At 43.1% G+C, this 16,064-nt stretch overlaps 1 protein-coding gene across 1 annotated transcript in view; it reads right to left on the bottom strand.

Annotated features, from left to right (window-relative positions):
* The window catches only part of sox5 (SRY-box transcription factor 5), a gene marked incomplete at its 3' end in the record, with an annotated part of 86,586 nt that extends 73,832 nt beyond the window's left edge, over window positions 1-12,754 (bottom strand). The window contains exons 1-2 of the mRNA XM_080051425.1: window positions 12,669-12,754; window positions 1,121-1,316 (exon numbers count right to left, since the gene is read on the bottom strand). Coding sequence (XP_079907551.1) covers window positions 1,121-1,316; window positions 12,669-12,745 — 273 coding nt within the window. The 5' untranslated portion in view covers window positions 12,746-12,754. The remainder of the gene's footprint in view (window positions 1-1,120; window positions 1,317-12,668) is intronic.
* Window positions 12,755-16,064: the final 3,310 nt, after the last annotated feature.

Below are 16,064 nucleotides of genomic sequence, written 5' to 3' on the forward strand. Positions count from 1 at the left end.
AATGGGCTCAAGGCGGCTGGTTGCGCGCACACATAAAAGCCAAAACACGTGTGCACATACATACACTGGCCTTGAACCTTCCCCATTTTACTATAGTTAAAAAACAAAACAAAAAAACCCTCAAGCTCTTAGCAGAAAACTGCTTTTCACTCGTGGAGAAAGTCAATTTCAGCCTCTTTAGATAAACTCTTTTCAATAATGATCGTAAATCACAAAACAAGATTCCATATATCTTCATTGTTGAGACTTCTGCAGTTTTTTTGTGTTGGGGTTAAAAAGGCAACTCTTATTACATACCAAAGTAAGTGGAGTATGAAACCAAGGCTGTATAAGCATTCATTTTGATTTCAAAATGCTTCACTTGATAAGAAGAAATATTCAATAAAAGCAACACAATTCAATAATTTTTAACGTTTCCTCTCAGAAACGACGTTATCCACCTATTCAAGAAGATAACAAATAAGGCTAATGAAGTTCATTTCTAGCTTCATTCATCAAAATAAATGTGTTATGTCAAACAGGTGCTTTAGAAACCTACTTTTCCAACTAAGTTATCAAGTCTGTATTAAAGACAAATGTCTTTGCCCTCAGTGCTGAATATCAATGGATAATGCAGAAGGGTTAGGGTTACCATGAACATTATCTGATCTGGGGTCCGTGTCCTAAGGGAGACTTTCAACCCTGAGCTTCTCAAAAACACAAGCAGACGTCCTTATGGGAAGAGCTGCCGAGTCTACACAGCCAAGAGACGCAAACAGGAAACTGAAACCAAAATTTGCAAAATTTGTTTCCTCTATTTATTTACAGGTTAAGGTCAAGCAGAGTCAATTCATGTCTTTGCCATATTGTTATTGGTTGGGACACTCCACAAAGGCCATTGTTCCTCTTTTTAGTCTTAAACTTATATTTGTTTACAGTTTGACAAATTGGCGCCATTAAAAGTATGTTGTATATGTCTAATAGCAGTTGGTTGTTGCAATGTACCCACACATGTAGAGATGAGTGTCAATGGTTTACTTTGAAACGCCCCAAAATCATTTCACCTGTTTCATAGTGTGACCCCAACACTTGTAGGTAGTGTTGGTAGGTAGACGCAAAAAAGCTGCTAGCCAGTCCTTACCGTGTTGGGGGGGCTGTCCAAGTGTCGGTTTGGGGGCGAGCGAGGGGACACCTTGCTGCAGTAGGAGGCCAGGGGGAGGTGGATGACACCGCCCAGTCCCTCGCTATCCTCGTCCTCCATTCGCTGTCTGCTGGTTGCCATGGTTATCTCTCCATCTGTCCCCCCATATGGAGAGGCTGGTCGCTTGGAAGACATCCTGGAACAAAAAATAGAGGGGAGAAGGGAGACAGAAAGACAGGAGAGAGAGAAGGAAAAACAATGAGCAATATTCAAGGGGATGATATAATAGGTTGACAAGGACTGGAGTTGTGTTTATGATGGTGGGAAAAGAGTATGGAGGAGACTAGTTCCTGTAAACTCCTAGATAGTCTGATCCAACTTTGTAGATAAAAAGTACCCACTTGGCTGTGTGTTAACTGTAAAAAAGCCATTTTTAAGTCTTTCCAACAGGTATTCACCCGTTCACATTGTCGCACATTCAGTGGACACAGATTTCTTGCAGCGCTACTCTACATCCACACAATATCCCCTCAGACGGCTTGTGTGAGCACAGCAAGCTCCTAGGCAGACCATCAAACAGCCTCTCAGGACTTACAGTATGTTTACCATGGGGACCATTCAACGTTCACATTTTCCGAAACGCCAGGGCCATTACTCGCAAATGGAGCCCGCTTGCACTGGCATTGGGAAGGTAATGACCATGCCTTGACAATGGGCTTTCAGTGAGAGAAAAAGAAAAACAGAACAGAGTGGGAAAGAGAGGAGAGACAGAGCGAGAGAAGTATGCGTGGCGGCAATAATACAGTATGTGCTCATGAAAAACCTCTGGACAATAGAGGAAGTGGAGAGAAAAAATACATAGCGCCAGGGCCCCGCTGTTTGCATTTGTCGCCGTGGCTTTGTTACCCCCATTCGAAAAAAAGCAAGGAAAAGGATATAAAGCCACAATCTATTAGGCCAATGTTGTCTCTCTCACAAGGTAAATGTCCCTCCATGTACTTCAGCTGAATAGGGTGGAGGCCAGTGACTATGCAGCAATAATAGAATTTAATGTGCTTCTCTGGGCCATCGCCTGAGTGCTTTCAGATGCACTTGTCAGCCTCCAAGCCAGCGCGACAATGACCCCGGGTAATAGGCTGCTAACGCTTAGCCGCACACAGGTAACCCATGACAGGGATGGTGAATGGATGGTAAGCGCTGTGAAAGACCAGAAATAAGCAACAGGCGTCTATCTCTCAAACTCAGCTGATTCTGTCTCCATTTTCCCCCGTAACAAGCTTTTCCTCTTCTGCTTTTGATAGGTTGATAGGTAGATAATTAGATAGATAGATAGATAGATAGATAGATAGATAGATAGATAGATAGATAGATAGATAGATAGATAGATAGATAGATAGATACTTCATTCTTTCTCTTCATTCCTTTAAAAAAACAAGCCCAAGAGCGACATCATTGTGCCTCGATCCTCCCTCCATACATACATAAATCGTCTGTCTCTGATTTTGCCTCTCTTCTTCTTCTTCCTCTCCTAAATTCTACCCCCCCCCCTCTCTCTCTCTCTCTCTCGCCGCTTGTCCTCCGGTAAACTGATTACACTCTTGACTCTATTGGATTTCCTCTGGACTGTACATCTGGCATTGTTCCTGGGAGCAGCCACGGCCACTAGTTCATTGCTTATTTACCTTATGACAGTGGAAAAGGCAAACTGTATTGGAGTGCTGCTGTAATGGAGGGGGTTGAGTAAAAGCGGCCGTGCTATGAAACACAACAAGCGGGCGTTATCACATCGCGGGGCAAGGTTACAGTAAAAATCAAATAAACTCCACACCACTGTAACCATAAAAAAATCAAACTAACCCTCCTCCACCATATTAATGTAATTTAATAACCATTCATTGTTTTGGAAATATGTTGCCCCTAAGATTCAGAGACCTCATAGATAATTTAATAATTGAAACTCATTTACAAATTGGTGTAAGTTATCATTTGCATATTACCGGGAACCTCTTCCTTTAATTTAACAATGGCAACTTTTGACGGAAAAGCAACTGTTTTCTTGTACAATTTCATCTACTAATCTCACAATTTGACGTATTTTTCCTTCCAGTTAATCACTTTCTATCTGTTACAGTAATGCTGAACGCGGTCGTAGAAGTGTTTTGCTGTAGGACAATGTGCAAAGGAAAACATAAGACAGTGTATCTGAAGCTGATTTCTTTATCTGCTCTATCTTCACGGGCCTGCTCAGCAAAAACTCATGCCATTAAATAAAGACCAATAAAGACTTTGTATTTGTTTTGATGACAAAAGACTTAAATAATCTTTAAGTGCACATTGCTATTATTAATTAGCCTTGATAAAAAGACAGATATTTACTTGTGATAACGTTAATGATCCTTATGATAGAATGACTAAAGCTGCCTGTACGTGTATGTGCATGTGTGTGTGTGTGTGTGTGTGTGTTCGGCACACCATTCACTGCGAGTGTAGGGCCCAGCTGTACAAACTACAGGGCTTTGAGCCACACGGCACACACACACACACACACACATGTGTGCGCATACATAGAACAGAGACCCTAACACTGCAGGTCTGTCTTCATCACTGCCTGTTTACTTTACCTCCTTTCACTCTCTAACACTGAGGCCTTTTGTTTCAGACACAGACACACAGAAACACAGACACACACGCACCTCCCTCTGTGTTCTGCGCACACCTCTGCCTAGCCATAACCCTATACAGCAGACCTGGGGTCAGCTCTCAATCCTCTCATCTCAATGATGTGGCACTTTGGCTTTGCTATATAAACTTGTTCTTCTTCAAGAGCTTTTGATATGCCTTTTTACAATTTAATTGTCTCTCAATTACCACGGTAGCCAAATTGACATCTAAATGGACAGGCCATCCAAAAGAAAAGAACAGTTAAACATTAACACGGACAACAACACAGATATCCCAAAGCTCTGCGGGCCAGAGAGAGAGAGAGAGAGAGAGAGAGAGAGCACTGCACTTCTTTAAAGAACAACAACCATTTCATCATACTTTTTGCTGTCTTTTCCTCCTGTTGTTTCCCTCTCCCTCCCCTTTTCACACCCCCACCTCCCTCCAAACTCTACCACTACTTCCTCAGAGGTGGGTGTCTATTATAGGCATGAATGGGGAGGCCGTTCGCAGCTCCTCTCCGGCAATAAAATCCCCCCTCTCTGCCCTGTCCCGTGCGCCTTTGAAGTGGAATTAATACACGATTGGGCACGGCGGGGTGTGCAGGTTACGCCGGCTACTTCATTTAAAGTTTGGCAAGTGGGGCTGTCAGACCTGGAGAAGACCTGGAGGAAGGCTGTGTTTGAAAGGCACGGGGCGATTGGAGAGGATTAAGCAAAAAAATGTAGGGGGGAGAGAGATGAGGTTTTTTATTAAGTCGACAAATTGGCAGAGCGTCCGGGTCATAATTAGAGAGAATATTAGCATAATTTTGCACAGTCCAACAATAGAAAGGAAAAAGAAAAAAAGAAACGCAGCACGCCAAACACACACTTTGTACACACACACACACATGCTGGTATAGCCTTCACCACTGAAATTATATTTTTCAAATGACATAACACCAATGCAACAATATTGCGGTGTAGTTGTCTTCTGCCCCCCAAAATAATTTCTCACATTTCCCTCGCACGCACGCACACACACACACACACACGCACACACGCACACACGGTGAGAGCGCTAAGCTGAGATTAGAGCACCACTTCCCCTTGGCTTTTTGATGATTAGCGGCTCCTCAGCTAAGTCCCTCTCGTATCACATATGTCCACTCTGCTAAGTCAGTAATCGTACAGCGGCGTACGTCCATTAACGGGACCAAATAATCGCCATCAACGGTGGTTAACCGTCTCCTGGCCTACACTGGCTGTAATCGTGGCGCGTCCATTTCATAGTTGGCACGTCAGCAGCGGTAGGTTTACGCACACACAAGCCTGTTTTAAATACAGCCAGCAGAGCTTACGAACACACACCAGCCAGGCCGCTCACACAGTTAAAAAAAAGACAGAAATCAAACAAATTAAGCAAAATGGGGGCAAAGATTTGTTTCAGCTCCATTGAAGAGTGAGGGATAGATAAAGCAGCCATCGCAAAAAATGTCAAAGGATATCAAACATAAATGCACACATACACACACACACACACACACGCCTGGCTCCCTCTCGCTGTGTGTGTCTGGCTGCTAACATTATCATGGTGCTAACTGCTCTTGTTAATTCCTCTGCACAGAACAAGCTTTCAGGGAGCGTGGGAGCCTCCTCTGGAGAATTCCACAGTCAAGTGTGTGTGCATGCATGTGTACGTGTGCGCTCGCTTCGTGCTCAGCCTCTCTTTAAATTGCCAGCCATTATTTCAACCACTACACAAACACACACACTCAGGCACAGTCAGTCAGAATCCATCGCCGTACAGTTAAAATAAGCACGCCGGCCAATTCCAAAGCACTGTCGAGAGTCAGTGACATTTGTGTTCTTTTTTGTATATTTGCATGCCACCTTAAGACTGCTAAGAACTGCCGGCCTGTCACTCAGGTGTGGGGTCTATTTGCATGCAATAATGTTATCTTTGAAAATTGTTCTCTGAGGGAATAGAAGGGCATATCAAAATAGTTGAGCAGAATGTGCCTTTTTAGATAAGGCGTCTGGGGCGTTTTGCCTCAGCGGAGACCGACCACAACATTTACATCCGTGTGACACCTCAGGCGGGAATTTAAACAAATGTTTCCCCCTGTGTCGCACTATCACTCGCTTTATTGCCCTTTTTTTTCTCTCTCCCCATCTCGCGCCGCGTCGCCTCTTCTCTTCCCCTGTCTCGGCTTTCAAAACGATTTCTCTTTCCCTTTATGTCTCTATCTCCCCGTCACACACTCTTGAACTTATTTTAACACCGTCTGTCCTCTCTCTCTCTCCCGCCCGGTGTTGTCTTACTTACTGTTCCCTCTCTCTACACAATCAGCTGTTTGTAAGAATGTCACTCCCTCCCTCCCTCCCTCCCTCCCTCTCTCTCTCCCTTCTTCTCCGTGCAGACTCTTAAGGATATTGCCTAATATCTATTTATAGGGCTGTCCTTTTGAACAGTGGGAAGAGTGGGGCAGCCGCGCAGAGGAAAAGGCTGGGAGATGTAGGGATAAAGATTAACGGAGGGAGAACCTGGAGAACGGAGAGGGGGTCAATGATATCTCGTTATTACCTTAGTTCTCAAAAAGCTTTAGATTTTGTTTAGCCAACTTTAAGAGCAGTGTTTCAAGAACTTCCCAGTATAAAAAGTTAAATTTTTTGAATTCCTCTCTAATATTAAGACATGGAAAATGAGTTATAAAAAGCCCAAAAATTTTTCAACAACAAGTCTTAACTGCGCCCTAACGCTGTCAAACATGTTCTGCTTGTTAGTATTGATATAAAATGTCTGCTGGATTTTCCCTCATGACTTTCTCCACTGAGGTAAACAGTGTGTAACCGGGACAAAAATGTGAACACAGCTCCAGCCTTTATATGTTCGCACACTAATATACACACATACACACATAGACACGCCCTAACACACACACACAAAGCATCCTCTGTGAGGTGCCCTAAATCGGCGGCCGACAGCCCAAACCGTGTTTCCTGTCCAGCGCAACCACAAAAGGCAATAACACACAAACTAATGCCACTGCTATTAATCACACATACACACACACACACACACACACACACACACACTGGAGAAACAAATAGTCATGTGTTGAGTGTGTGTGTGTGTGTGTGTGTGTGTGTGTGTGTGTGTGTGTGTGTGTGTGTGTGTGTGTGTGTGTGTGTGTCTGTCTAGAGTGAGCAAAGGGGTTGGGCAAAAAAGAAGACGTAGGCTAACTCATGTTGCCTCTGGGACAACCTCTCTCTTTCCCTCTCTCTCTCTTTAGTCACCAGCCAGCATCGCTCCACATACTTTCCCTGTCATGTTTTCAGCTCTTTTCCCCCTCGTCTTCCAGACCCTTATTTATGTCTTTTACACTGAGTCACCGGACCAAGGGATGGTCACTGACATTTTAGCACGGAAGAAAGGGATGGAGAGAAGATAAAGGGCAGAGGAGGAATGAAGGAAAGGAAGTTAGCCGTACTCTATCTATCTATCTATCTATCTATCTATCTATCTATCTATCTATCTATCTATCTATCTATCTATCTATCTATCTATCTATCAACTTTAGGTCAGTTGAGGCCAAGCACAAGACAGCTTGTGGGAAAATCTTGAGTGTTGCTATAGAAAAAGGAAGAGAGACCGAAAGAGGGAGAGATAGAGAGAGAGAGAGAGAGAAAGAAAGAGAGAGAGAGAGCGAGAGAGAGAGAAAGAAAGAAAGAAAGAAAGAAAGAAAGAAAGAAAGAAAGAAAGAAAGAAAGAAAGAAAGAAAGAAAGAAAGAAAGAAAGAAAGAAAGAAAGAAAGAAAGAAAGAAAGAGAGAGAGAGGAGGGGGTGATTTGAAAAGAGACAGACAGCAAGAGGAAAAGTGCATCCGGTGGACGGCGGGGCTGCTCCCCTGGTGTTTTGCGAGGGGGAGACGCTGCATAATGTTTATTGAGCGAGGGGACAGTGTTTTTTTCCATTGTTGTGCCAGGGCCCACTATTTGTGCCGCATTTGTTAAGCAATCCATAAAGGAGTCACAACATTTGTCTCACTGTCAGTGACTTGGCCTGCCCCTGTAAACCACACACACACACACACACACACACACACACACACACACACACACACACACAAATGCGAGATCATTCTCTCACATAAATGACAACACACAAATAATCGCGCGCACACACACTCCCAGCTGGCCTCTTTCTTTCGTCCCCGCACTTTGAAAACTCTTCCCACCTCAGCCCAAATGGTCTCCTCCTTTTTCCTCTGACCTCCCCCCTCCACCCCTCTCTCCCTCTATATCGTCCCTCTCTCACTCCCTCACTACCTGGAAAGACAGAGGTTCCATTGTAGCGCTCTGGGAGGGAGCTCCAATCCTCTAACACTGTCTCGTATTGTGGATTGGAAGGATGGCAAACAGTGTCTGTGTGTGTGTGTGTGTGTCAGAGAGAGGGAAAAGCCGTCTGGATTCAAGCTACAGCTGAAGAAATGGAAGAATAAGAGATGAAGAGAGAAGTGTGAAGAGTGAATTCCTGGACACACACCCACACACACACTAACACACACTCAGCTAGAGTTTTCCTGCTCTATTGACGCGGCAATACCTCGGTCCGACCTTTGACCCCCACCCTGTGACCTCATGTCATATGACCAGACTCTAGTTAGCCTGCAGGGATAACCTCTGTCTGTTTTTTACACACACACACACACTTTCCCTCTCTTTTTCCCAGTCAATTCTCCTTCACCCCCCCCCCCCCCCCAACCCCTTAACCCCCCTTCTCCCCCATCAATAAACAACAATAACAATAAGAATTAATCCGGCCTATAATATTTTCCCTTCTTAGTCTTCTATTGGCTATCACACAGGGTCAGCTGATCACACCGGGGTGGGAGGTCGCGTCGGGAGAGAGAGTTGGAGGGTTGTGTGTGTGTGTGTGTGTGTGTGTGTGTGTGTGTGTGTGTGTGTGCTGAGAGGGGAGGAAGTGGGGAGGAGGTGGTGGGTAGGGGGGCTTTAGCATTCTCCTCTGGTATTTTTCTGTCTGTCGTTTCTTTCTTTCTTTTCTTTTTGCCCCCCTCTCTCGCTCCGTGGATGGAGACACGGTTATCAAGGCTCTCTGGGGACAGACAATATGGCCCAGACAATGGCCTCCAGTTCGAGGTGGTGGTGGGAGAGAGAGGGAGAGAGAGAGAGAGAGAGAGAGAGAGAGGCCGGAACAGGGCCACAGGGGAAGAGAGGGGCAGAATAGCGCATTAGTTTGCAGAGCACGGACACTCTACTCAATTACTCTACTCTCTCTTTCTCTTCTTCGCAGACACACACATTCTCTGTTTCCTCAAACACACACACACACACACACACACACACACACACACACACACACACACACACACACACACACACACACACACACACACACACACACACACACACACACACACACACACACACACACACACAATTATTTAATCTCGCCCCTTTTAAATGGAGTACAGAGACACTTACACTGGAAGCGGTAATGCCTGCTCACTTAAATTGGAAACAAGTTTTTAATCATCAGCCGCAAGAATTTCTCTCCTAAAAAACTGTCAATGCATCTTTAATTGCAAAACAAAACTCAATAATTATTCAAATAAATACAAATAAGCAATGGTGCTATACTTTGGCAAAAATAAATCTAAATGTCACGTTTGTAAAAGTATTAAGTACACAATGTAAAAAAATGAAAGTGGTCATTATGCATAATAGCCTTTAACTGAATGTTTTTTATTATTATGTATAGTATATTATTAGAATTTTATTACTGCAGTATTCATGTACAAGCGGGATCAACACGTAGATAATTTGAACTACTTTATGTAGAACATTTTCCCTTAAAAAGGAAGTTGAGTAGATGTAAGCACCTTAAAATCAAACTAAATGAAGCCTCCTGGATTGAATTGCACTTATATTTACTTCTCCGTCTTCTTAAGTAAATCAAATTTACTAATGACACGTCTCTGAGAAATGAAGTAAAATCCCTGAGGCTGCTGCTGACGCCGTCCTTGTCGCTACTAATGTCAGATTTCATCTGAGTTGCCCCCCTGCTTAAAAGCGCTCAAAGTGTTGACACATCCAGTGCTGACTGTCTCCCCCCTCCTCACCCCTCCTTCAAACACATTGACACACAGACAAACACCTCAATAAACGCAGGAGGACAAATGGAGGGGTGTGAAAATCCACCACCTTTGCTGTCCTCCCCGCCTCCTCCACCACCTCAACAACCTAAACTTGCCCCCCCTAAAATCCCTGCCACTCTCACTTTTCTCTGACCCGTCTTCTCCTCCTTCTTCACCTCCTTTTCCAACTCTTTTCTCTTGTCCATCTACGAGGAATGTGTCAGTTTGTCCACATCATTTCTTTCCCTTTCATGTCTACACTATATTCACTGCCACACAAGATTTTTTCTCCTTGGTCGATTTTGGCTTTTCTCCGTTTTCTCTCCCCGTCTGTATATTTCTGTTCTGTTAGTGTGAACAGACGAGGGCCGTGTTATAGCGAAAGGCAGATCTGTTTCCACTACTTCCAGCATTTGACTGGAAATGTTGATACACCGCCGAGTGCTCCGCGAAGCAGAAATAATTAATTCCAATCATGAAAAGCATAATTACTCAATACATAAATACCGATTATAAAAATAGTAGAAATCACAGAATATTCAAACATTGACAAAGCGTGAAATGCTTTTTTGTAACAAGCAAGAAGAGATTTTCAAAAAAGCCACACACATCACAAGACTTGTGTTGGTTTAAATAAGATAAGAGGAAAATAGCATGCGTTTAACCTTAATAGATAAACCATTTTAAGCAACCAATACAAAACAAACATGTCAGTCATGATTTATCACCTCTTTCAAAACAATTTGATTTTCAGAATAAAACCCTATTCTAGGAACTCTGAGAAAACTCTTCTTCCCTGGCTATTTTCAAGGGAATTTTAACCAGTGTGATTTAAGAGGAAGAGAAGAAAAAGGAGAAGGAAGGGGGAAGAAGTGTAGAAAGCGATGAAAAGAGGAAGCGTGATGAAATGATTAAGAAAAAGAAGGAGCAGAGCTGGGTGAAAGTAAGGGAGCGGACACTTACAGAGACGCAGGAACGGAGAGCATCGCGACCACCGAGGCTGGAGCGCACACACACTGGCAACTCACACACACTCCGCTCCGCTGAGAGACTATAGCGCTCAACACACACAAACACACACACACTCTCGTAACACACACACACACACGGAATGGAGGATACCCCTTTTTCGTTCACTAACACACAGACGCATACATCCACATATGAACACGCACACACACACACACGGCCAGAGCCACAGTGATGGAGTGCATTACTGGAAAGCAAGAGTTTTTTAAGCGCTCTCCTCCTAAATCATTGTAATCCCTGCATTTATCTCCATACATTCTGCTTTTGGTTGTAATCCTTTAAATTTTTAATTCCTCCATAGCTGTTGTTATCTTCTCTCTCTCTCTCTCCCTTCCACCACTTTGCCGGATTGAACGATTTATTAAAAACAATTTTTTATAAATGTGTTGTTAATTCAAGGGGGGGCCCCTGAAATCCCACCTTCCAACCCCACCGACCCGTAGTTTATCTCCTAACAAAAGATTAGTTTCATCGGTGCAAAACAAGAGCGCTACTTTAATGCAATAAAAGTACAAGGGAGAGAGAGGGTGTGTGTGTTTGTGTGTAGGTATTAAACGGCCGGGGTATTATAACATAATCTGTCTCTCGCAGCATTAGCATCAAACAGCCATTATTCCACACAAGGCAAAAAGCACACTTGTGTTGACAGTGTCGGGGAGAGAGGGGCAAGGGTGGAGGGTTCGCACCTCTTAAATGGGAGCAGGCCCGCGCAAAAACATCAGAGGAAACACAGTGAGATTAACATAAGGCAAGGAAGAAAAAAATAACAACAACACCGTGCAGATTGACAATAGGATTAATGAGGGTTTTGCATGTGTTTGGATTTGGATTAATTGAAATAAGTCGCAAAATAAATAAGTATTTATATTTTTTTTGGAAAGCAAAGTTGAGCAGGAGGGCAGCTTGTAAACATCTCAAATTCAGATCATTCAGAATTGTTACAAAAATATTTCATTTTGTTTCAGCGTTCAGAAAAAAGAAGAACTTCTATTTTGGACTTGTTGACAGCACCTTAATGTGTTAGGCTGTTACAGAAATACACACAGGGATAGCTGATGGGCTATAGCAGAAGTAAATAAAAGTTGTGGTGAGCACTGGAGATGAGATGCTGAGAGGACTTTGACACACACGCACACACACACACACACACACACATCTCTCTCTCTCTCTTTAAGTGTCTCTTTTTCACACAAACTCCAACACTGTTTGCCTGTTTCAGCAGTTCATCTATGGAGGTATTGAACTGAGTCAACGCAACTTCAGTCAAGAGGGTATGTTACTGCTGGGGCAAACATGTACAAACACACACACACTCACGCACACATACATACATCTAAAGCCTGCTTTGTCCCAGCTTTGCATATGGTATCTCTCACAAAAGCATAGGGGTCAATCATCAACTCTATACTTTGCCATCTCTGACTCTGTCACACACACACACGGGTCTCAAACTCAGCCGACTCTCCAAGACAGTTCACATGCTTTACACACACACACACACACACACACACACACACACACACACACACACACACACACACACACACACACACACGGAGCGTTCCTTTCACACACATGCCTTTCTACTCTCTACTCCTATCCTCCCGTCACCTTCCCCACCCCTGCCTCTGTGTCCCGATCTGTCCTGTCCTCTCATGTCTCTGTCATCTGTATGTGTGTGTGTGTGTGTGTGTGTGTGTGTGAAAGCGTCACGTACCTGTTACACTCCTGAGGTAGCTCAGGCTCAGTGAGCATGCTGGAGTAAGGGTCCGTCTCTCTCGTCAACAACAACATAAAACAGTCCCACAATGCTCAGATGAACAAGGTAAGTCTCCCACCAAAAAACAAGACGGGAACAAGTGATCCTTCAACCTCTCTCTCACTCACACACACACACACACTGCTGATTCTCTCTCTCTCTCTCGCTCTTTCTCTCTGTGTTCCTCTCTGTCTCTCTACTCACACACTTTCTGCCTAACACCCTCCCTCACTCTCTCTCTCTCTCTGCCTGTGTCCCTCCTCTTCTCCCTCCCTCGCTGTAAACTGTGAGATCTAGGCTCAGCTCTTAAAGGGCCAGCAGCACAGAGACCCTTTCTCTCTCTCTCTCGCTTAGGGCCCACTCACACTAGGGCCGTTTGCCTGTTCCGTGCTGCAGGAAGATTCAGCACGATTCCCCCCCTCCCCCCGCTGGCCCGTGGTCACACTGCTCGTGGCCTGGGCACGATTGCACCTTGCCTACGTCACTGTGCGCGTTTAGGATTCGGAGCGTAGTCTACTTGTAGGCTATACGACTGTTTGTGAATATTTTCATCCGGCCAAATTTGCATCAAATATTCCACTTCCAAATTAGAGCAACGAGAATCCTTAATCTATTGTTTTTTTTAAAATGTAGCCTTGACGTAATAGGTCGCGATGGACAGTCTCATATTTGTGCAGCACGCTGTTTATTATTAATATAACGGCCCGTCATCAGACCATACGTACCGTTTTATACACATCGATCGCTCCATCAAGTAATCAAAATCAGAACTTTTTGTATGGGCAGAGATAGTTTTTTTAAGTGTCTTTATAAAGTTTCTTGTTAAACCTTAGTGTAGGCTACTGTTTCCTTATCACCGGGCCGCGGAGTCCCGTTGTGTGTTGTTTTGTGTTCGTCTCCACCGCCATGCATTATGACAGCTGACGGGAGGAAAAAGAAAAAAATCATCTGCCGAACGTGAGTAAACACGAAAACCTTTTTGCTTTGCTTTCTGCACTCACCTATTTAGCTCTCTCCCTCTTTTATTAGCCCACACCTAGGCCTACACACACGTTAATTCTCACACATTTTATGTAGCTACAGTCCAAGTGGTGGGCAATTCTGGTGCCGACTAGAAAGGCAGCGGACGTTAACGGACAATGCATCCTTAATAAATTCACGTCAGGAACGCCGCCTGTGCGCTTGCTTGTGCGCGTGTCATCTCATTAGCATCTGTACTAACACACACACACATGGTTTTCACACACTCAGACAACAGCCACAGATCATGTAGACACACTTCAAAGTGGTAAGGCCACTGCAAGCCCCGCATATACGTTATTGTGCAACATGAAGGCAAATAATCAATATGAGTTGAACTACAGTGAACTGTATGAAACCTTGGTAAACACATGTTTCCTGTCTTTTCTCTGTTTTTTGACTAGACCGGATACATGGTTTCACTGACAAGTTAGTTTAAAAGTAATTAAAAGTTTTTCTCCAACACAAAAGATAAATTCTTGTGCATCAACAACAATTAAAATAGAAGATAAATACATTTTGTATTACAGCTGCAACTTGGCGACAATGTGAAAATTAATATTTTGACATAACATAACTTCCAAACCCAGAGACATTAAACTTGCAATCACACAAAGGTGTGCTGAGTAGCCAATTCTTTACTTTTAAAATGCACATAAAAAGCAATTTTTTGATACACAACTTTAAAAGAGTTGACCCATGAACATTTCTAACATATGATTTCCTGTCGATCGACAAATCGAATATTTTGTTTAGATTGATGTTAATTTTGCTACAAACTTCTTGGCTGATTTATTCCAATTGATTCAAAATCTGAATGAAGAATTGCGTTGGAATAGGACTGTTCTATGAGTCGCAAAAAAAAGTCCAAAGTTAGTTTAGGTGGACATCCATTGTCAACAGAACAACAGCTGAGCATAAAAAGCACTCCCATTTATCTTATTGGATGTATGCATTTTAAGGTAGGCTACAATATTTTCTCAAGTTATCACCCTTTCAAGTTTTCCAGTGGGTTAATGATGTACTTCTAGGGGCTTTACATTACAAAACAGACCAAAGTTATCTCATATGATTGCCTGAAAGTGTTTCAGATTGCCTCTAGCTTGTGACAAATGTAATTCCATTACAAATAAAACGGGTGCTTACGTCAGTTATTGGATTTCTGAAACACTTACACAACCTGACATAATGTTGTACAGAGTGGTGGCTCTGTATCGTAACACAATTTCAAGTGCAAGCCTGGAAACAGCTGTAAAAAGTGATAATCTTGTAGCTTTCACGGTCCGAACCAAGAATAGAGAAGCTTTAAAGTAAAAATTTTTACTACATATTTGGAATGCCCCGCACTACCCCGTGCTTAATTGGTTAGCTCGAGTTGTTCCAGCCTGTTTTACTGTCCCTTTGGTTCCGCCATGTTAGTAAAGTCAAGCCGTTTGGTGATCCACTTTGACACACGTCTTTGTTTTTCATACAATAGGCCTCGCCAGCAGAATTAAGTGAAAAAACAAACCTTAAGACAAGCTTTGCTGCGCAGTCCAAAAGGCAAAATCGCCCTTTTCTGATGCATTAAAAAATATTAATAATGCAATCTCTACTACTTATTACCGTTGTGATCAGACAACAATGTGTAGGGAAATGTTTTCGAGAAGAAAATATAAAAAAAATTATTGTTGAACTAAAGGTTATGTTATAACTTCAACAATTGAGATGCAGCAGCTTACTATATACTTTACTGCTCCATCAATCTCTTTACAGTATATACATATTCCCTCCATGTTTCAATATAATTATTCAAACAATGTAGCCATTGATTTGAATATCCTTTTAGGTATTAATGCAGAACAATGGCAAGGACGAGTATTGCAGGCGTTTTACATTCACTTTGAAATTATGTACATCCATACAAAGCTAATCAGAATCTGTTATTTTATGTGGCCATATTGTCTCTCAAGACAAATTATATAAAAAGATAAAGGGTTTGACTTCCAATTTCTTTTGTTTTGTTGCAGTAAGAAGCAGACTTTAGATTCTGCGACATGGAACAGTTTTGTTACAAGAAGACAGCTGAACACTTTCACCAGAACATATGCTGAGGCTCACATGCATGAATGAACACAAACACACACACACGCACACACACACACACACACAGGCTAAAATACAAATACACATTTACAATCCATCTGAAACCTTCACCAATCGCTTGTATCCTCAGGTGTACGTACTGTGTGTGTGTGTGTGTGTGTGTGTAAGCAGAGTGCATGCTGCTTTCAGCCCTTAGTGCTGCCAGTCACTATTAGGGGTGTGTGGTCTAGGTGTCACACATACGGCCAA

The sequence above is a fragment of the Ammodytes marinus genome (genome assembly GCF_949987685.1).
Source record: "Ammodytes marinus genome assembly, chromosome: 22".
NCBI classification, from domain to species: domain Eukaryota; kingdom Metazoa; phylum Chordata; class Actinopteri; order Uranoscopiformes; family Ammodytidae; genus Ammodytes; species Ammodytes marinus.